This window comes from Meriones unguiculatus, chromosome 17, assembly GCF_030254825.1.
Source record: "Meriones unguiculatus strain TT.TT164.6M chromosome 17, Bangor_MerUng_6.1, whole genome shotgun sequence".
Lineage (NCBI taxonomy): Eukaryota > Metazoa > Chordata > Mammalia > Rodentia > Muridae > Meriones > Meriones unguiculatus.
The window spans coordinates 40,435,120-40,458,951 of record NC_083364.1 but is presented as its reverse complement, the minus strand read 5'-3'; the positions used below and the strand labels follow the sequence as shown (position 1 = coordinate 40,458,951).

General features: G+C 37.0%; 1 protein-coding gene across 9 annotated transcripts in view; it reads left to right on the top strand.

The window, feature by feature from the left end:
• The window catches only part of Stxbp5l (syntaxin binding protein 5L), a 257,234-nt gene that overhangs the window by 36,489 nt on the left and 196,913 nt on the right, over positions 1–23,832 (top strand). For all 9 annotated transcript variants that reach the window (XM_060370356.1, XM_060370363.1, XM_060370360.1 and 6 more), the window contains exons 3-4: positions 8,288–8,385; positions 22,125–22,206. In XM_060370356.1, coding sequence (XP_060226339.1) covers positions 8,288–8,385; positions 22,125–22,206 — 180 coding nt within the window. The remainder of the gene's footprint in view (positions 1–8,287; positions 8,386–22,124; positions 22,207–23,832) is intronic.

Genomic DNA, 23,832 nt, shown 5'->3' with positions numbered 1-23,832 from the left:
TCACAACTGCCTGTAACTTCAAGATCTGCCCCTCTCACATAGATATACATACAGACAAAACACCAATGCACATAAAATAAAGGTAAATAAAATTTAAAAAGAAACTTAAAAAAAAGATAAGGATTAATTAGTTTTCCACACATAATCATCCGGTTTTCTAGTATTTGTTAAAGTGCTTTCTTTTCTCCAATGTTTGTTTTCACATCCTTGTTAAAATAGGGTGCCTTTAGCTGCAGAGACATATTTGGATCCTCAATTGTATGTTTTTTATTAGTGTGTCTGGGTCTTTCATGTTTCCATGTGAATTTTAAGATTGTTTTGCCAATTTCTGTGAAGAATGGCATTAGAAGTTTGATGGGGATTGTGATGTATCTGTAGATTGCTTTTGTAGGATGGCCATTTTCATAATATTAACCCTACCAAACCACTACAAAATTATTTCTAATTTATTCATTCATTATTATGTAGGTCATGAGTATGTGTATGGTGTGTGTTTGTGTGGTATGTGGGTGTTCTTGTTTCAGGAGGCTCACACCCCATCCCAGTCTTTCACTGACTCTAGAGTTGCAGCCAGCAAGTCCTACCAAATCCACCCACCTCCACCTCTCTCCCACCTCTCTCCCACAGTGGTAACAAGTGCCTGTGCGACCACGTGGGACTTTTAAATATGGGTGCTATCACATTTCTAACCTCTGCTGTTCTGAAATACTACAGAATAAACTATGCACGTGAACCTAAAAAAAAAAATATGGTTGCTAGAGAGTAAAACTCAGACCATCATGCTTGTCCAGTGAGTCATACCCATTGAGCCATCTCCCCAGTTCCCTAAATAGTGTTGCAAGGCTATCTTGTTTCTTACATAAGTCTTTTCAGTTTCTTGTGTTGCTGAAATAGTTTGAACATGTAAAACTAAGTTAATGAAAAGTCTTTTTCTTGATTTTAATGGGAATGATTATAGCTTTTGCTATTTATTTTGTACCAAACAGGAAAGACAAAAAAAAAAAAACCCACAATAAACTGTAACCAAATAAAAGCAAACACACACACACACACACACACACACACAAAGTAAGATGTCTATTACCTGATGTTCAATACTCCTTTACATGAGACCTATCCTAGATTGGTTAATATACACAGTGTCACTCTACTGGAGAAGACAGATTTTCTCTCTTCCAGCAGCTATAAAGAACAGTTTAGTTGTTGACCTTTAACCCAAGTGTCTAGGTTTTCATTCATTCAATTTTTGAAAACTATAACAAAGTAAAATATAGTAAAATAAAACAACTATCACATCAAAGTTGGAAAGGGCAAACAAATAGAAGGAAAAGGGCCCAAGAGAAGGCACAGGAATCAGAGTCCTACTTGTTCACACACTCGGGAATCTATAAAAACACAAAACTGGAGGCACAAAACTGCACTGTAACATATGTGCAGAAGACCTGGGACAGAGCTGTGTAGGCCTAGTGCTTTCTACTTTAGTCTCTCTGTGAGTTCATACAAGTTTCACTCATACTGATTTAGAAGGCCTTATTCTGGTGTCCTTTGTCCCATCTGGCTCTTACACTCTTTGGGCTTCCTCTTTCTCGAGGTTCCTTCAACTCCAAGGGGATTTGATAGAAACATCCCATTTAGGGCTAAATGTTCCAGGGTCTCTCAAACTCTGTGTCTGGCTGTGGGTCTCTATGGTTGTTCCCATCTGCTGCAGAGGAAGCTCCTCATGATGGCTGAATAAAGCACTGATCTCTGTGTATATCAGAATATCATTAGGAGTCTTCACTATGATCGCTGCTCCTTTTCTTCTTTTAGACCAGCATTATTTGATTTTACCACATACATTGTTATCTTTGGTCCATTTTTAATTGATTTTGTATAGTGTAACAGATCTAGCTGTATACTTTTGCATGTGGCTATCAAGTTTTCCCATTTTCACCATGTATCAAAGAGACTTGAATTTCTTTGGCATCCTTGTCAAAAACCAGGTGGCTGTAACCGTGTAGTTTTACATCATATTCCACTGAGGTATGTGTCTCTGTTTGTGCCAGTGCTATGCCACTTCTGTTACTAGGATTATTCAGGTTCTTAGGCTTGACAGCAGACATCCTTACTCACTGAGCAATCCTGCCACCCCATATGTTTTTAAAGTTATTGTTAATGGGACTCTTTCTTATTTCTTTCTAGGCACATTTGTTATTAGTATATAGAAGGGCAATTGATTTTTGTTTGCTTTATGTATTGTTGTCTGGTAAAGATTTTAATAGTTTTCTGATGGTAGCTTTAGGGTTTTTTGTATGCAGGGAATCACACCATCTGAAAATTGTATATTCTACAATGTTATTCTCTAGAGGTCTGTTAAGTTTATTTGATCTATGAGGCCATTTTTTATAGCTTTTACTTTAGTCAAATAGTCTCATTATTCATGGTCTAAGAACAACCAAATAAGAACTCAAATAAAACCTGATTTTAAAGATTGGGTTTTAAACATTATTGGCAAAGATGTCACATTTGCCTCCAATATGAAACTTCATCTGCATCTTAGTAGCTACCAAACCATTAGGCATAGCTTCCTTAACTGTGAACTTTTTGAAGTTTCTAGTTTTAATTTGTATTAATACATTGAATAGTTCTTATGGTCTGAATCTCTGTAGAGTGCTCAGCAGTAGTTCAGAGAAATAGCTCAACCTTGGCATAGTGCCAAAATGTGGCCATCCATAGCAACATTCACCAATGCCAAGGCTTTCAAGTAAGGTTTCAGGTGAACTAGGCCATGATCTAAGGTCTGTTGGTCCCAAACTACCCACTAGAATGCCATGTAACTCTGATATTTCTTGTTGTCTTCAGGTTGACCTATCTGTTGATTAGAGTGAGGTATTGAAGTCATAAACTACTGTGTTGAGATAAACTTGTGACTTTATATCCATTAATATTTGTCTAATGAAATTAGGTACACTGATGTTCAATGCATTTATGTGTAGAATTGAGATATCATCCGGATGGATTGTTTTCTTCATTAATATTTAGTGTCCTTCTTGATGTCATCTAAGTAATTTTCACTTGAAGTCTATTTTTCCAGACATTAGAATTGCTACACCTGTGCTTTCTGTGTCTGTCCCTGGAGCATCTTCTTCTATCCTTGAAGTATGTATCCTCCTCCCAACCTATACCCTGATACTGTTTGTATTTGACCAGGAGGTGAGTTTTTATAGGCAATATATATGTATCTGTTTTAAAATCCAGTCTTCTGGTATACATCTTTTGATTAAAGAATTAAAAGCTTTAGCATTTGCAATGATTATTTAGTCCTTCTGTTCTGCTGTTTGTAATGTTTGGTGGTTTCATATTCCACTTACTGTTCGATGAGGTGTATTTTTTCCTGAGGCTTCATGTATGTGTTTATCTTTACCATATGTAGGGCTCAATTGAGGATTTTTGGTTGTTCTGGTTCAGTGGTCAGAAATTCTGTTAGTTTGTGTTCATAGGGAAACATTTTATTTCTCCTTCCATTATGAAGGACATCCTTGCTATATAGTGTAATCTGAGAGTTATTTTTTCATTTCATGCCCTTGTAGCTTTTAGAGTTTCTGTTGAGAAACCTGCTCTTATGCTGAGAAGTTTGCTGATATGTAACTTGATGTTTTTCTTTAGCAGCTTTCAATATACTTTCTTGTTGTATATATTTAGTGTTTTAACCATAATATGGCATGGAATGTTCATGTCTGGTCTTGTCTGACAATCTAAATGTTTCCTGTAACTTGGTGGCCACCTCTTTCCCTATGTTTGGGAAATTTTCTGCTATAATGTTATTGAATATCTTAACTATTCCTTTAGCATAACATTTGTTCTTTTAAGCTCGTAACTCATAGGTTTGATTTTTTAAATGATGTCTCATAAATCTTATATGTTCTGCTCATGTTTCTAAAACTTGTCAGAATATTCTAATTCATCTACTTGGTCATGATATTCTTTTTTTTTTTCACTTGATTTATTCTATTGGTGAGGCTTTCCACTGAGATTATTATTTGACTTAGTTGAACTTTCTGTTTCCAGTTTGATTTTTTTTTCAGTATGTCTCTGTCTATTGAATTCTATTTTCACATTCTATATTGACTTTCTTTTTTTCATTAGGTTTTTGGCTTGAGTTCTCTTTTAATCCATTCAGGATTTTGTGATTTAACAGATCTCCTCCCCACCTCCCTTTTTGGTTGTTGTTTGTTTTGTTTTGCTTGGAGAAAGAGTCTGTGTAGCTCTGGATGACCTGGAACTCACAATGTAGACTAGACTGGCTTAAACTCACAAAGATATGCCTGCCTCTATCTTCTAAGTGCTGGAATTAAAGGCAAAATTGACTAGACTATTTTTGTCCTCTCTGTTTTTCTATTAAAGATTTAATATTATTCTTTTGAACTTTTTGTCTTTTGATTTTTAATTATTTTATGCATATTGAGTATTTTATTTGCATCACTGTTTGGCCCATGTGTATTTCTGTGTAACATGTGCATGCCTGGTGCACATGGAAGTCAGAAGAGGGCATAGGATACCCTATGGCTGGAGTTATAGATGGTTCTACTTTCAGTTGCTGAGCATTGAACCCAGGTCCTCTGGAGAATAACCAGTGCTCTTAAACACTGAGCCATCTCTCTAGTCTCGCTTTTTTGAATCTTCAAATTCACTCTCATTGGAGGACATCACTATGGAATTAGTAACTTTTTTTGAGGTGGCATGTTGCTTTGATGTTTCATGTTTCTGTTTTTGTGTTAGGACTTGTGTGTCTCTGATTAGATGGTCTGTTAGATTTGTTTGGTTTTATCGGTTACATTCTTTCAGTGGAACTGTTTGTAGTGTTTAAGTAGCAATAGGTCGTAATAGGGCTGAGGTGTCATTTCCCCTCATTGTACTAGTGCTGTATCTTTGAAGTCAGATCCTCAGTCCACATGTTTGGAACATACACTCTAAATCCAGTACTATTCCAAGAACAGAATTCTGTCTGAATAAATAATAAAATCAAAGGATAGGCCCATTGTAATAATACAGCAATAGCTAATTAAAACTCAATTGTATTTCCAGTTTTAAAGTTTTAATAATTTTAGTAAGTAAAAGAACACTGTATTGTATGCATGTAAATACTAGTTACTTAGAATGTGTGTAGGAAGAAACCAAGTAAGATTAGCAAGTATTATTAGTATGGGAAAGGGAAAAAATAGAGGTGGAAAAAGCAAATAGAAGTGGGGATGGTAGAGATGAAGGAAGTACTAAAGGTAGAATGAAAAAAGAAAAGTAAACAAATGCAACCAGGTAATCTAAAACAATCACAGGTTTGGGAAGGCAGATAAAGAGACACCCTCCACCCCAACCCTTGACTCTAGGGCAGCCTGTGTTGTTTGGGGAAACTCTATCCAAGGAAAAAAGAAAAGAGGACTGATGAGCGTCAATAAGAGAAGTGAAGCCAAGAGCTGGATTGGCGTCTAGAGTCTGAGTGTAATTTCTCACTTGGCTGTAGTTCTCATCTTGCCTGTAGACATTCCTATGGAGATTTGGAATACTTTGGGTCGCCTTAGTTTGATATAGATACTGGCCATGCCCGTGAGTGGTCTTTAGCTGGTCAGGTTGTGAATGCTGTTCATAGCTCAGGGCTGCTTTTTAATGGTCTGGTTGAGAATGCTGGTCATTCCTTTGCATGGTCCTTCTCAAGATTAAGGATACCTTCAGAGCTGTAGACTGTGTTTCACTTCAGAGGTAAATTAGTAGCTGGATAAGGTAGCACATACCTCTAATCTTGAACTCAGGAAGAGGCAGGCGGATCCCTGGGTTCAAAGTCAGCTTTGACTTACCTATGTAGTGAGACCTGCCTCAAAAAACAAAAGCCCAAAGGATGATGTAGATAAAATTTCTGCTTCACTGAATGTGGTGCATTCCTCACCCAGGGCATCTTTCCTCTGCTGTGAAGAGCTGTTCTGCACTGCAGGTTTTGGATTTTAATCTCATTATATTTGTTCTGCATTCTCAGAGTGGAGTTCAGGGAGGGGTGCCAAGCTACTCACTAAACAGGAGTCTTTAAAAAGTGGGTTTTGATACTGCTCCCATCCAGTACCAAGAGGCGAGGGTTTTCCTGGTATCTCCCCTTTTGGCTAGTGCAGCTGTCATAGTCTGCTTTTGTCTCCTCTCTCTTTAAAAGGTCTGTACTCACGCCACACTGCAGAAATCCCGAGGCTCTCTCTCTTTTGCTGCCGTTTTCAGTTGCACTTGCTCTGGCTGAGCAGGCTTATCTCTCTCTCTAGGACAAGCTCCTGACTTTCTCCTTCTGCACTACTCTGCAAGTTTCCAACTTCGTTTCTGAAACTAGAGATTTTCTGCCATTTCCTACCTCCTACAATACCTGTTCTCCAAGTATTCCCAGTTTGTCCTCCACAGATTGTAGCCGAATATAGCTGGGTGATATCTACCATCTTCTACTCAAGTTTTTATTATAACTCAACAAAAACACACGTTAAATTTTCCTTTTTTTTTCATACAGGAGAAATAGTACCAATGATCTTTTGACTTTATAAAGAAAATTCTTTTGTGTTTTTACTTTTTCTGATAATACTGTATGAATTAAAATATTAACAGAAGATCATATTTTTAATCAAAGGATCAGTCAGCATCGCAAACTCAAAGGATAAATTCACAGAAGTAGTAGTGACATAAAAGTACAGAATGCTCATAAGATTCCCTTTTAGAAACAAAATTCATAAAGAGACTTATAGGATAAAAATTATGTTTATTTCTATGCATCATACCCTAAATTATTTTGCGAGTAGATAGAAGTTCTTACAGTTTGAAGTTGGGGCTTTCAGGGATCAAAATTTAAAGAAGAAAAAGGGTAAAAATAAGTTAATATTAATTTTAAATATGTTTAAAGAAATGAATATGAATTTAGTCTACATACTCCTTCATATATATTTAAAATGATGTAATGCTATTTGACATCCTACTTCTATTTTGGGAATAAAATATTTAAAATAGTCACATTTCTTTATTGACTTTATTAATGGGTTGTATTACTAATATGTTATTCAGCATTTATGTGCTTATACTCGTAAATACTTTCCTTTACAATGCTTAAAATAACACAAAATTATACAAGTTGTACAGTATAGTAAGTTTTCTCTGATATTAACATATTAAAAGTATTTTGTCTCTCATGGCCCTTTGCTTGCAGCTTGCTTTCTTCTTCTAGTGCAGCCAGTTTATTTGTTTCTTGACACTATAGGTTGTTTACAGGCTATTTGGTTGCCTGACTCTACCTTACTGAAAATATGTGTCTTATGTTTTTCATTAAAATGAAATTTGGGCATTTAAGGGAAGAATTTGAGGCTGAATTAATAACAAAGCACATAAAAACTGAGCAAGTTAAGAAAATAAAAATACTTCAGGGACTAAACAATCTGCATGGCAGAAAAGTAGCAATAATACAAGGCAAATAGTTTTATTGGGAGATAGGCATATAGTAAGTACTCCTGTATTACACACACACGTGTGTAATGGAGGGAGATAAAGAACAGAAAATGCTTCTTCTAAACGTTAGTAAGTAGCAGTATATATTTAAAAAGTTAAAAGAAATAAGGTAAAACTACCAAAACAAATTTCAGAAGAGATTAAAAATAATGGAATCTGGAAAGAAAGATATTAAAAGAGAGATAGAACAGATGAACTTTAGTCATTACATTGTTTTCTCTGGAATTATCTGACTTGTTAAAATATATGCAAGTCAATGATAAAAATAAAACAAAATGAGAGAGAAACAAGTAGGACATAAAACTGCAATGGATTAGTCACAATGCTTTTGATAATCATTCATGTTTCTGCATTTATTAGTAATTTATTTTAATTGTTACATGGTATTTCATTTCATGATTGTGCCACAGTTTTTATTTTAATTCCTTTATTGATCGGTACATGGGCTATTTCTGATTTTCTCCTATTATGATTGAAGTCACTAGTGTCATAATTAAGAAAATAATTTTGTGGAAATATGCCTTAAATTTTCTTTCTTGCACATTCAGTGGAATTGCCAGGGCCTGCTGGAGGTGTATAGTTGGTTTACAAATTGTAAGATAGTTTTCTATAGTGGATATAAAATAAGATACTTTGTGTCCTCACCTGCAATGTATGAGTTCTATTATTCCATAGCCTTTATTTTCCATTTAGAAGCTAATTATAGCCATTCTGGTAGCCATGTAATAGCTTCTGGTCATTATTCTAATTTTTGCTTCCCTGATGACTACTTCTACTGTTTATTCTCTTTCAGACAGTTCGGCATGGTTTTCCTTATCAGCCCACAGCATTGGCTTTTGATCCAGTTCAGAAAATCTTGGCTATTGGAACAAGAACAGGTGCTATACGAATGTATCCTTCATTATTGTTAATTATTCTTACAAAAATGTCAATTGCATTTGCTTGAACATTCAAATAAGTAAAGCATTTATAACCAATAAAGTGTCTCGCTTCCTTAAGATTTAGAAATGATTAAAATTAGTAACTATTGTGAAAAATACTACTGTCAAATTTCTTAATTTTTTTTTTTTGGTCTAGGAAATGACTGTTTGATGTCTCTTCTTTAACTTGTTTAACTTTAACTTGCTTGTGTCATTTTTTTCTGATCAGTTTAGTCAGAAGTTTATCAATTATAAACAAAGACTGAACTTTTAGACTCATATTTTTTATTATTTTCCTCAGTTATACCACATTAACTTTAGGTTGATTTTTTTTTTCTAAATTATGTTGGATTTAGTTTGTCCCTTTTTAGTTTCTTATGGTAGAAACAGCCACTGATTTGATAACTTCTAATATATGCATATAGTGCTATAGGTTTATTCCCAAATGAAGTTTAGTGTGTTATCCATTTTTTTTCAAATTAAAAGTTTTATTTTTGAGATTTACATTTAGGTGTAAGAAATGTTTCTGAGAAATCTCATGTACTCTTTGACCTTTTACCTGTAACATTTTATAAAACTGTTGTGTGATACCACGACTAAGGAGCTGGAGATATGGTCAGCATGCTCTTGCAGAGGACCTGAGTTTGGCTCCTAGTACCAGCATGGTGGGTCCTAACTGTCCATAACTGCATGCCAGAAGGCTTAGTGCCCCTCTCCTTCTGAGGGCATCAGATACACACATGTGGTTTATACATTCATGCAGGCATATATATATATATGTTGGCATATATATATATGCATATGCCAAAATAATCTTAAAAATAATACTATACCCTCCTGCAGTCACCTAATTCTGAAAAAGAGGCTGATATCTGTAATGAATGGTGCTGGTAAAAATGGATAACTATATATGTGAGAATGAAACTAGATCTTTCTCTTTCATTCTGCATAAAACTCAGCTCCAGTATATCAAAGATTTCAATGTAAGATTTGATATCCTGATTCTGATGGAGGAGGAGGTAGGGAATATACTTGAATGTACTGGCACAGAAAAGTAATGTTTATCCACTTCTGGTGGGGATGAAAACACGTGCAGCCACTATAGAACTCAGTGTGGAGATTCTTTAAAACCCTAGAAATAGACCTACTATGGGATCGATCAGCTGTACCACTCCTGGAGATGTATCCAAAGAACTTTGTGATGGTGGTTTGAGTAGGAATGGTACTAATCCCTAGTTGGTAGAACTGTCTTAGGAAGGATTAGGAGGTGTGGCCTTGTTGGAGGAGATGTATCATGTGAGGTTTCAAAAGCCCACGCCAGGCCCAGTCTTTCTGCTGCAAATTTTTGGATCAGAAGTCCTCTCTCAGCTACTGTTCCAGCAAGCCTGCCTGCCTGCTGCCATGCTTCCTGCTATGACGGTCCTGAGTTCACCCTCTGAACTGTAAGCAAGCCCCCAATTAAATGCTTTCTTTTATAAGTTGCCTTAGTCCTGGTGTCTCTTCACAGCAAATAGGAGTTTGTTTACTTTAAATTCTGTTATTGCTTGCTTGTATCATTTTTTTTTCTGATCAGTCTAGTTAGAAGCTTATCAATTATAAACAAAGATTGAACTTTTGGACTCATGTTTGGAGAATAAACTTTCTGTATTCTAGGAGACAAACTCTATAACCTATTGTAGGAAAACTTGCTAATCTGTGTTCACTTCTCTAATCACAATAGCCAGAAAACAACCTAGATGTCCATGACTAGATAATGAGTATATGGTATGTTTTAACAGATGGAATACTGTTTATCTGTTAGAAAAATGAAATTGCATCATGCGTTGTGGAACACACCTTTAGTCCCAGCACTTGGGAGGCAGAGGCAGGCAAATATCCGAGTTCAAGGCCAGCCTGGTTATAAAGGGAGTTTCATAGCAGCCAGGACTACACAAAGAAACACTGTCTAGAAAAACCGAGGGGGGGGGAAGAATATTGTGAAATTCATAAGTAGATGGATGGACATAATTATTTGAATGAGGCAACCCAGAACCAGAGTTACAAATGTTCTGTTTTCTCATGTGTAAATGTTAGCTTTATATTGTCAGACATGTGTGTTTCGTTCGTGATGCTGATAGAGAGTAGGAAATTAGTAAAGTGCTATGTGGAAGGGAGGACTTAAAGAAGGGGAGATTAGATACTAGTTAGATTAGGATAAAGGGTTAAAGGGTTAAAGGAGAATGACAACAGGAAGGGTTTAATGGGTGGGCAATGAGAGGACAGGGTAGAGAAGAGAGTACAGGGAAGGGATGAATAACTCTAAACACTTTGAACAAGTCATATGGAAATATACTACTATAGAATATCCTAAAATATGTGCATTTGAATTTAAATGGAGTCACCCTATAAGGGAATAATAATTCCCCCACTAGACACCACAGGCTAACAAGTGACAAGTACAGTGCCGCAAATGGGTTACTTCTTTTGAAGTTGTTGGCCAGGGAGGATCCATTGACCTCTTCCAAACCTTATATTACCAAAGCTTCTACCCTCCATAATCTTATAATAAAACTATACTGCTGAAGACACCACATAGTTGAGTCACAAGAATACAGAGAAATTAAGCTGGCACCTACCCGAAAGTTTCATGCCTATTAGCTAGTTTTTGTTTTTTGTTTTTTTTAACCATGCTGGAAGATGCTATGCATGCTATTGGAGGAGAAAAGTAATCACTAATATTATCCAGCTACAGTAATGATTGTCCTGGAAAGACAAGCCCACTTGTGCAATAGTGGCACGAATATTATGTGAGTAACCAACCACTTTATGGTTGGATTTAAGGCCTACTTTACAAATTGAAACCCATGTCTGGTACTAATATTGGATCCAAGAACCTGATGATAGATGGGTCACAGGCCCTAGGGAAGAACCTCCTACTATTCCTCTGTTAAGAGGACATATTATTAAAGCAACTCCTAATGGATTATCATTATGCACATAGATCAGTGTATCTCTGAACCCTCATCATAACACCTTCTTTTGCAGTAGATGCCAACAAATACAGAGACCTACCACTTGTCAAGGTGCAGAGAGTAAGAAACTACAAAATCCCTAGCTTTCCCATCCTCTTACATTCTTTCTGTTTCTTCTTTTACAGCATTCCCTAGGCCTTAGAAGGGGTGAAATAGATGTCTCATTTGGGAATGATCATTTAACAGTCACTTGTTTTCAGTACTTTGAACAATTATTTCTTCATTATTTCTTTATTTAATTCCATTTTTATATCTTGCATTGACCTTTTTTATTCCAATTAGCTGTATGCACCATCTTGAAATTCATTTAGGAATGTCTGTTTCCTCTTCATTTCTTTGAGCATATTTATAATAATTTTGAGTTCATTATCTGGAATTTGATCTAAGTAATTCTCAAGAGGGTCCATTGTTCTGGGATAGGTTTTTTTTTTGGAGGATACATGTTGCCTTAGTTTTTTTTGTTACTTTTTTTTTTTAAACATTTGGACTTGCACATCCAGAGTTAGATTGTTGATTGCGTTTGTTTTGATTTAAGTCACCTTTTTTTCTTTTAGTGGAAGTGTTTGAAATGTTTCAAGAGGTACCACATCATAGAAAGACGGAAGAATCATTTTTTTCCCTGTTAGACTGGGGTTCAGTGTACCAAGCTCCACTCCCAGTGTTCTCCTAGGAGAATAACACTATTTGCAGGAACAGTCCCTATCTAGGGATAGAGCCACTATGAGGACAGATCCAAGCACAAAACATTCATCCCACAAACGCCATCCATTTCCAGGAGTAAAGGGACACTGAAAGTACTGTCTGAATGTTCTTGTATATTAATTATTGTGGATATGAAGTGGTGGAAAACACAGTAAGTCACGTGGTTAGCACTTGGATGATAGGAAGTGGAGGGGTTGTCTTAGTTAGGGTTGCTATTGCTTCGATGAAACACCATGACCAAAAGAAAGTTGGGGAGGAAAGGGTTTATTTGGCTTATGCGTCCCTATACTTCCATATGTTCATCATCGAAGACAGAAATTCAGCAGGACAGGAACCTGGAGGCAAGAGCTGCTACAAAGGCCATGGAAGAGTGCTGCTTATTGACTTGCTCATTAGGGCTTTCTCAGCCTGCTTTCTTGTGTATGTGTGTGGTGGATGGCACCTCCCACACTGAGGTTCCCTCCTCTCAATGACTCTGGATTGAGTCAACTTGACATAAAGCTATCCAGGACAAGCTATCCAGGACAGGGTGTGGGATATAATTGGAAAGGGAAATATCTGGGGCAATGGATAGTTCAATATTCATAACAATGCCCATTGCAGGGTGGTAACCAGATCTTGAGGAACTGAAATCACTTAAAAACTCAGCATTTAAAAACTCAGTTGAAAATTCCTCCAACAGTTCTGTAAGTCAGTGTGTTTGAGGAAAATCACTGCCCAGCAGGTTTTCTTGTGTAGGCTGGCAGAGCCTCTGTGTGAGAAGCCCTTCCTGCAGATTTCCATTGTGCACACTGGAGAAGCTTGGTTGAGCCAGCCACACTGTCTGGAGCTTCTCTCACCAGAACACTGCGCACATCCTACTTGACCTTGTGAGTTCATTTGCCAGCCGTTCCTTTGCAAGAAACAGTGCTGTTTTCTGTTATGTTACCTGTTTTCTTCACTTCATAAAGTTAATTTAGTGACGCTTTTAATGAGCCAACCATTGTAACCGGAAGTATATTTTATTTTCTTACATGATAGTTCCAGCTAGAATGTCTTGCAGAACAGATATGGTGAAGATTGGCAGCTTTTTTTTTTTTTTTCTTACTCCTGACTTTGAAGGAAAAGCTGTTGTTAGAATGGAAAAATGTTGTTGGCCCAAGTGGAGACACAATTAGGCTGCTTCAGTCATTTTGGCTAAGGGACCTCCCCAGAAAAGTGGGTTTACCTTAGGTCATGCTAAAGAGATATAGATGGGATAATTCATTCTTTAATGAGATACTGTACTTTTCATTCCCAGAATCCCTAATTGCTAGAAATGATGAACATTACTTGAAATATTTCTTAGACATTTTTTCTTTTGAGAAATTTCTGTTCATGTCACAGGCCCTTTTCTGAATGGGTAATTTTTTTTTTTAGATACATTCAGATGTATAGCTGGCAATAATTCTCTATCCCATTCTGTGGACTTCCTCTTCCCTGGGTTGTTGTTTCTTTAGCTGGATGATGGTTTTTATTTTATGTTCATTGGTGTTTTGTCTGCATGCAAGTCTATATGAGGGTGTCAGATCTTGGAGTTACTGACAGCTGTGAACTGTCGTGCGGAGGCTGGAATTCAAACCTGGGTTCTCTGGAAGAAGAGTCAATGCTCCCAACAGCTGATCCATTTCTTCAGCTCCCCCTCTCCCAAGCTTTTTATTTTTATGAAATTCCGCCTGTTTTTCTGCTCAGGATTGTTTTGGCTAAAACTCAGATATATCTGTGTAGAATGAAATGGGGATTTGGATTACATCAAATCTGTAAACAGCTTTTAGTAAAATGGTATTTTCACAATATTCTACTAATCAATGAGCATGGTGCATCACTCTATTTTCTTTGTGTCTTTATCACTTTCTAAAGGGGTTTAAAGTTTTCATTGTAAATGTTCTTTACAACTTTGGTTAGCTTTATTCCTAGATATTTTTTTCTTGAGGCAATTTGGATGGTAGTATATCATGATCTGTTTTTCTATATGTTTATTGTTAATGCATAGAAAAGCTATTGATTTGTGCAAGTTGATTCTATACCCTGCCACACTGAGAAATCTGTTTATCATTTCTGGAAATTTTCTGGTAAAATTTTTTAGGATGTCTCATGTGTAATATCAAGTCATTTGCAAATAGGAATGGTTCACCTCTTTTTTTCTTATATCTAACTCTTTAATTTCCATCTCTTGCCTTATTGCTTCAACTAGTGATCCTAGCACAATATTGAAAAAGAAGGGATAGTGGCTATTCTTTATCTCATTCCTGAGTTTAGTGTAACTTCAAGTTCTTCTCTGGGATAAATGTTGGCTGTTTGTCACAGATGATTTTTATTTTAGTAAGGTATTTTCCCTCTAGACCTACATCTGCAGGCCTTTTGTCATGAGGGAAGTTGGATTTGTCAAAGTTTTTTTTTTCTGAATCTATTGAGATGATCAAGTGATTTCTTTCTCTCTAATTCTAAGTTTATATAATTTATCACGTTTATTGACTTGTAATTGACTTACATGTGCTGAACTGTCCCTGCATTTCAGGGATCAAGACAACTTGATCATGATGGGTAATCATTTTATGTCTATATTCTGTTTTTAAATATTTAATTGGGCATTTTTGAATTTATGTTTAACATGGATACTGACCTGTTCTTTCTCTTTCTTTTTTGCCTGATTTTGGTATTAGAGTGATACTCATTTCATAGAAGGAGTTTGAAAGTGACCTTTCTTGTTTTTTTTTTTTTTTCCTCTCCTTTTAAAAATAAATTAAGAAGGATTGACTCTACATTTTCTTTGACAGTCTGGTAGACGTTTGCTGTGAATCCATCAGGGCCATCATGGAAGCCAATTGATGCCAGCTGTTTTTCTGCGTTGATCTGCACTTTAGTTATTAAGGCATGGTCTCTTGCTGAACCTGGAACTCACCATTTCCAGCTAGTCTGGCTAAGGAGTTGGACCTGAGGATCCTTTGTTTGTACCTCCTGAGTCCTGGGGTTGCAGGTAGCCAGCACAATGCCTTGCCTGTTTTTTCCACAGATTTTGGGAAGCTAGGTGCTTGCACCAAAAGTGATTTCCACTGGGATATTTCCTTGACACTTTAATTTTAAATATGCTCTGATAATGATCTTTTCTGGTTACATTAGCTTGGAGTTCAATAAGTATCCTGGAACTTGACAGTCATCTTTCTCATGATTAGGGAAATTTCACCTGTTTTATTGGATAGGTGGATTAGTTAGTTACTTTTCATGTTGCTGTGATGAACTGAGAAAGGTGACTTAAGGAAGGAAGGACTTTCTTTGGCTCTGAGTGTGAATATATAGTTCATTATAATGAGCGGAGGTCACTGCTGCAGAAATGTCAGGTGGCCACACCGCATCTCCCATCAGGAAGCAGAGCGATGAGTCCCCCTGCTCCATTTGCTTTCTACTTTATAGGCACCCCAAGACCAGTGTCTGAGACACATTCAGGCTGGGTTTTCCCTCCCCAGTTACAATCTTTCTGGAAAAATCTTCTCAGCCTCACTTGGAGGTGTGTTTCCAGGATGAGTCTAATCCAGCAAAGATCATAATGAACTAGCTATCAATGAACTATGCTATCAAACTAGCATAGTTTCTTATGCCCTTCCTTTCATGTACTTCCCAAATTCAAAAGTATGTTTATTTGAGGTCTCAAAAATTCCAGAGGTCATCTTTATTCTTTTAATTATATGTATCTTTTAATTGTCTTAAGGTTTGGACATTCTTTGTTATGCTTGACCTAGTTTGTTACTGAGATTTTACCTGTGTCTTTAAATTTGACTTATTGAGTTCCTTTCTGAAATGTCTGTCTGACTGTTATTTTAAAAATCTTTATACCCTTGCTGCATTTATCACTAACGACGTGAATTGCTTGCCCTGCTGTGTCATCTGTCTTTGCTCTCTTCAAATTAACTCATTTTCTTTAGAGTCATTCTTTTAAATTCTTCCTTGGATATTGCACTCTTATCCTTTACTTTGAAGTCTAGAGAATCAATTGAATTTCTTTGAAGGTGTCATGTTAATAGTTTTTGGTATTTTTTTTAATACATTAAGGTTGATGCATCAAGTGGGTCATCTGTCTCTTCTTATAAGATGGCTTTTCAATTCTCTTTAAATTTTTGATTATAATTTAATTACAACGTTTCTCCTTTATTTTCCTCCCTCCAAACCCTCCCTTATAACTTTCCCCACTTCTTCAAATTCATGGTATTTATTTATAGTTATACTAATTGTTATTACATGTATTTATGTATATACATATGTATTCCTAAATACAACTGTTTAGACTATGTAATGCTATCTATATGTATGTTTTCAGGGCTGACTGTTTGGCTCTAAGCAACCAATTGTGTATTCTTTCCTGGAGAGAACCACCTCTCCCATGATCAGTTTTCTCAGTTATCTGTAGTTCTCTGCGTAGGGCTGAGTAGTCGTGGGCTTTTCTCTGGTTAGCTTGTCATGTTCGTTGGTGTCATCCTTTTGCAGTCACATTGCAGGCATTTTGGTGAGCCGTCATAGGTATTGCCTCTGACATTACTAGGAGACGCAATCTCACACCACACTCCTGGATAATCTGGCTCTTGCAATCTTTTGACCACCTGTTCTGCAACGTTCCCTGAGCCTTAGATTTGGGAGTGCCTTTATATATATCTGTTCAGACTGGGCCCCCAACTCTTCATTCTGGAGGCCCCTGGAGTGCCGCCTCCACGATTTGAGAGGCAATAGGGAGCATAAGAACTCTGCTATCTCTTTCCTGAGGTCACCATTCTTTCTCTAATCTTATTTATAGTGCTACCTCTAGAATTTTGTTGTTGCTGTTGTTTAGTTTTATGGATGGAGAGATTAAGAGGAATGAAGCAGCTGTATTTTGGGCAGAACTGGAAGATTCCATCCCAATGTTTTGTATTTATTATTTGTTTTAATTGTATTTTCATTCCCCTTCAGTTGAAAATAGTTTTAATCTCTGGGTTATCTATATTATTTTGCTTTTAAATATCACATATTTTCTCATTAACCTTTATATTATTGAGTCCTAATTTATTTCTATTATGGTAAGAGAATAAATTTTGTATAACCTGATTTTTTAAAAAATTGATTGAGCCTTTTTTATAGCCCTGTATATTGTCATATTTATAAATGTTAAATATATTTGCAGTTGTTGAGTAGAGTGTCTCATGGATGTCAGTTAGGTCAAGATGATTTATGGTATTGTTCAAATCCTCTGTATTTGTACTGACCTTCTATCTACTTCCTCATTATTAAAATAGCGGCATTAAAATCTCCCATTACAACTGCAGATTGATCTATTCATATTCGTAGTTCCATCAGTTTTTGTTTTATGCACTTTGTATCTCTGTCATTAGATATATAAACATTTAGGAGTAAATCTTCTAGATAAATTTAAAATATTTATATTAGTAAATAACTTTATGTCCCCGGCAATATTCTTTGATCTGAAATTTACTTTACCCATTGTACATAGATACTGAAACTCCCTTTTGGTTAGTCTCAGGATAGAATACCTTTGAAAACATACTGTGTTTTTAACTTACTGTATTTTACATTTTGTTTATTGTAGGAAGCATAAAATTCGTGTTTCTTGTCTTGTTGTACAGTTTGACAATCTCTGCCTTTAAAAACTAAAAAGAGATTTCATGGTTTAAAAAACAGACTTAGGTTTTAATTTTAAGAAGCATCACTTCTATGTAACATATTTAGATTTTACTTCAGATTTATTTAATTTTCTGTTTTTTATTTTATACATACGGGTATTTTGCCTGTGCACCATGTACACACCTGGTGCCCAGGAAGGCCAGAAGATGGTGTTGGATCCCTGGAGCTGGAGTTACAGGTGACTGTGAGCCACCATGCTGCTGCTAAGAATTGTTCCCAAGTCCTCTGGAGGGGCGGTTAGTTTTCTTACTTTCTACCCCATCTCTCCAGCTCCCAATTTTTAGTTTCATTTTCAAAGCTTATCATATATTAAATTCATCTTTTAAATTTTTATATAGTTTTATGAAGTGTCTTTGTTAGGGTTTTATTGTTGTGAATAGATTCCATGACTACAACAGCTCTTATAAAGAAAAAACATTTAATTGGGGCTAGCTTACAGGTTCAGAAGTTTAGTCCATTTTCATCATGGCAGGAAGCATGGGGGCATGCAGGTGAACATGGAGAAGGCGTTCTACATCTGAATTGGCAGGCAGCAGGAAGAGAGAGTGACACTGGGCCTAGCTTGAGCTTCTGAAACCTCAAAGCTCACCCCCTGTGACAAACTTCCTCCAGCAAGGCCATACCTATTCCAACAAGACTACACCTCAATAATGCCACTCCTTGTGGAGTCATTCAAACCATCACACTTGACTTCTTGGCCCCGATAGGCTTGTAGACATATCATAATGCAAAATACATTTAACCCAACTTCAAAAGTCCTGATAGTTTTTAACAGTCTCAACTGTTTAAAAGTCTGAAGTCTCTTGGAGACTCATGGCAATCTTTTATCTGTAACCCCTATAAAATCAAAATAAAAAATCAGGTCACATACTTCCAACATTCGGTAGCATAGAATATGCATTACCACTCCAAAGGCAGGGAAGGGAGTATAGTGAGGTAATACCAGGCCAAAGCAAGACCAAAACCCAGCTGGGCAAACTCCAAACTCTGCATCTCCGTGTCTGATGTCAAAGCACCGCTCAGATCTCCAACTCCTTTCAGCTTTGTTGACTGCAACACACTTCTCTCTCTTGGGATGGTTCCACTCCCTATTAGCAGCTTTCCTTGGCAGGTATCCCATGACTCTGGCAGCTCTAACATCTTGTGGTCTCCAAGATAATCCAGGCTTCACCTTCACAGTTTCACACAATGACATCTAGGGTCTGTGCAGGGACGCCCCTGATATATGCCAGGCTTTCCTTAGTCATGAAAGGAGATTTCTTAACCCCTTTCTTGTATCATTGATTCAAAAGCCAGAACCATGTGACTGAGTTCTTCTGCTTGCTGGGGCTGAAACATGGCCTCATTCAAATACATTTTCATCAACTTTCTGTTTTTGATGGTTTCCTTCACTGCCTACGTTGTGTAGTGTTTGGTTGTCTTGAAACTTAGTCTGTAGACCAAGCTGTCCTTGAACTCAGAGATCCACCTGCCTCTGCCTCCAGCACACTGGACCATGAGTGTGCATTACCATCCCTGTCCATAAGCTTTTCTTTAATTCCTTTTTACAAGTTGGAAACTTAGTTGGGGGTGATCTTGCCCTGAGGTCACCACTCCCTTTATTTCATATAACATCCAGCTTTTCTTTAATCTGCATCTCCTTGAACACAGGACTTAGCTCCATTCTGCTTAGGTGCCCCTTTTCTCATATTTTCCCTTGCTCAGCTTGTTCCTTTTCATTATAGATCTGCATGAGAGTGACCACTAATAACCACATATTTTGAGATTTCCTCAGGCAGATAAACAAGGGCAAAAAGCAGCCACATTCTTAGCCAAAATATCACAAGAATGATCTCTAGGCCACATACAAATAGTCTTCTCCTCTGAGACCTCTTGAGGGGGCAGAGTTCAAATTACCTTCAGCATCGCTATCTTCCATGCTTCTACTAGTATGGCCCATTAAGCAGCACTTAAAGCATTCAACTGCTCTTCAAATCCAAGGTCCCAAGGCCAACATCCCTCCAAACAAAAGCATGGTCAGGCCTGTCACAGCAATACCCCAGTCCCTGCATCTCCAGCTTCTGTCTTAGTTTTATAGCTGTAAATAGATGCCCATGACCCATGGCAACTTTTACAAAGAAAAGCATAAACTGGCCTCACAATGAGATAATTCTTTTATCTCAGCCTTTCAAGTGCTGAGATTAAGGGCATGAGCCACTATATCTGGCTTATTTTTATATTTTTAAAAAGGGTACCTCTAGGCATTGTGTAATTTGACTATTTCCTTTTTTTTTCTGACACTTATTGAATTTTAATTGGAGTATAAATACTATTTGTTGATGATGTAGAACTGATGTGGTTGAATTGAATCCAGGGTCTTGCAGTTTGCTTTCTAGTTCTCTTATTAGATCTGTTTTCTACCCTTTTCTGTTTGATTGTGAGTTTTAAAAACTGCTTTCAGCATTCCTTAGTTGCCTATAATTCTTTGTGTAGGGTTCAGGCTTCTTGGGCTCTGCCCCTACCCTCATCCCTGCTCTATTGCTGTTGTCCTTGGAGGAGAGGGAAGGGGGAAATGATGTAATTACATTTTAATCTCAAGAAGTAAAAGAAATAAGTTTTTAAAACTGGTTTCATTTGATCTCAATCTACATATTATTAGCTAGTTACCTTATTTACCCCTCCTTTTAAGGTACCTTTAGATAGGAAGTGAGTTTCCCTCACAACTGTGGTCATGATTTTCTTAGTATTTTGTATGACCAGTCTGTGAATTTTAGGGTTTCCACTTTGGAAGGTGGGTACAAGAAAAATTTCTGGTCTCACTTAAACTTTCCTTTGTTTTTGTTTTATTCTTTCTTGCTTTATTTTTTTAAGAAGGAATTATCTTTGTTGGTGTTTGTTTATTTAGTCTGGTTTGTTCTTCAAGAAGCATATCATTTTTTCTTAGTTTTTTTTTTTCTTTTCCAGTTTCAAATAGTTTCCCTAAATCTGTTTCCTGTTTTACATTTTGCCCCGTTCAGTGGAGCCTTCCTGCAGATCTCTGAAATACTTCAGCATGTGTCCTTTCTACTTTGCTTTTGGTCATGTGAATTCTGGTTGTCCTTAGCCTCCCTCGCTTCATTCTGTCTTTTCAACAAAGGGAGCCTGCTAGATTGCATATCTCTAGATTGTGGCCAGGACATTCTCTATAGAGGACCCTGGAACAGTCATAAGCTCACAGTCTTTCCTCCAGTCTTCCATCCTCTCTTTCTCCTTTGTTCTCTTTCTGTAGACTAACTTTATTTATCTGAGCCTTTCCCCTCTTTAGGAGCTGCCACCCTCCCTTGTTTGACTGCACTGTCTGGAGTAGTCATGAATGCACTCACATCAGTGTTGTTCATTCTTTTTAATGGCTTGGTTAGGAGGGTAAAGCTGCCCCCGTTTCTTCACTATGTCTGGGAATAGTTCTCATGAGCTTTTTATTTATGAAAAGCAAATAATGTGTATGTACAGAAATATGTCATTTGCTAAGAAAGACATTAGTAAAATTTGTTCTGTGGTATTTGACTTTTCTTCTCTTTTTACAATCTTCCATTATTTTTTTCTCTTTTCTTGTTTGTTCCTTTTCTGACTTACAGGTTAACTTTATGTTAACTGAAAAAGTATATTGCTATTATTTTTAATATCTGCTTTTTAATCTTATTTTTCTATTCAGAAACTATTTTATATATAATGCATTAATCTATTTCTTTATAACCTATTGGTTTTAAAATGTTGTTATAAGGGCTTTGTATTTACTAATGTTGCCAGCATATTTAAATATATTAACTAGTTTTGTTTGAGACAGGGTCTCTCTATGTAGTTCTGGCTGTTCTGGAACTTGCCATATAGACCAAGCTGTCTTCTAACTCACAGAAATTGTCCTGCCTCCACCTTGTAAGTGCTGGAATTAAAAGCATGTGCCACTATGCCCTGCTAACATAATAAACTTTTTATGATTTCATTTATTGCATTAACATCTTTCAATAGTTTGAACCTACTCTGGGGAAAGAAATGTTTAATCAGATGAATATTAAAAGAAATGAGATGTGTCTGGATTCTTAATTCCTGTTTTACTTTAATGAAAAGGAAACTTTTTTTTTCTTCCAATGTTTTGCTATCATTCTTCTAATTGTTAGAATAGTATTCATTTATACTGTATAATTAAATTTGTGGAAAGTAAAATATTTTAACTCTGTTTTAAAAATAAGGACAATGAAGAGCCAAAACATCACTTGCTAAATAAGTCAGATTTTCTTTCACTTTTTAATGTCTGTGCTAATTCAAAGGTTAGAATCCTTGACTTTTATTGCGGTAGACTTGGGAGGCCTGGTGTTGACTGTTACTGCCAGCACGAGAGTGGTGCGGCAGTCCTGCAGCTTCAATTCCTGATCAATGAGGTAAGCACCATTGAAGTAAAACCTTTGCTTTACTGGGACCATCAAGGCTGGCAGCTGCAGCCGAGTGATTAAGAAGAGAACAGCATCACTGAGGTGAAATCTCTTGGGAAGTGTTTCCTAAGACCACAGAGAAGCAAGTTCCAGAGGCAGCCAAGGTTTACCTCACGTTGGCAGCCTAACTTGATAGTATAAGGGTCACTCAGGTGGTAGTGGTTTGGAAGGCATGAAGAGGTCATGGAGAGCAGCTGAGGTCTGGCGCTGTGAGAATCCAGGCGAGGCCTTCAGTGAAGGGGCAGCCTCAGTGGCAGCTGAGGCGCAGGACTGAAGGGGACATGCAGAGAAGCTGGGGCTTAGCACCACTCTCTTAGACGGTGAGGGTGAGAGGCTATCGGTGAAAGTGCAGCTCGGTTTCAGAAGCAGACCCTAGCTTTTTGGAGCTCCAGCACCAAGGGATGACTACCAAGAACGCAGCCTTGGGGTGGAGCCAGCCTGAGCCCAGGAAACAGGCCGTGTGTGCCGTAGAGCCTGAGAAGTTAGCCGGGCCCCGTGGGGGAGCCTGGAGGATCCCGAGGGGATCCCGGGCACTGAACAGTAGGAGTTCAGTTTTGATTTGATTGTGGCTGGGCCCTGGTTCTTCTTCCCTCCTGAAGTAAGAAAGTATTTAAATTATTATCATTATTATTTTTTACTGGAACTCACATTTGACAGATCTTGACTTTTAAAAGACTTTGCATCTTTAAAAGACATTATTAACTATTATCAAGGGACTGAATTTGTAAACACTGTAACTTTTAGAATTCTTTGTTTTTTGTTTTTTTCAAAATAACTTGAAATTTTGTGGCTTTATTTTGGTATGCTAATTAACGAGTCGATCATCTCATTACAGACCTCAGAGTATTCTCTTTTACAGCTTGCGAATATTCAAGAATACAAACAATATCTCAGTTACCTCAACTCCCACCAGTTTGTTTGAGGCATTTCAGGACAGAGATGATAATTTTGACTTTTCTTTGTATTGCCAGCACCTTGGACAATGCTGCTGGCCCAAACCAGTTCCTAGCATCTGTTTTGCAGGCTGAAATGTTTTCCTTGTTGTACCATATTTGCCATCGCTGGAGGTATAAATTACCTGGCCTTAAATCTGCTTTCATTTCACTGTGAAAAACTGCTTCTGTGCAAATTACTCCCAAATCATTGTCACTACACTTTTAAGAAAGGATTTATAATTATAAAGTCTCTAAAAGGAGTGCCAGGCTAGATACATTGTTGCAGAATATCTAAGTCTTTGGCCCCACAAAACTACCACAACAATAAATGAGAAGTTCGATGTCTAAAAATGCTCTTTTAAGACAAGGATTGTATATTCTCACTTGCAGGCTTACAGGAGGATTTCTAGGGATAGAAGGGAGGCTCTCAAGTCTGCTCTCTGAAATAAAATTAGAAGGAAAATGAGAAAATTTCCCTCAAATGTTAAAAACTTTGTTGCTGTGGAACAATGTGGGTAAATGTAAACTGGAAACACAGTTTTCTCATTCCCTGTTCAGTTGGTTATTATTATTATTTATTACAATTTATTCACTTTGTATCCGGCTGTAGCTGTCCAAGCAATGTGAAATCCAAATGTTC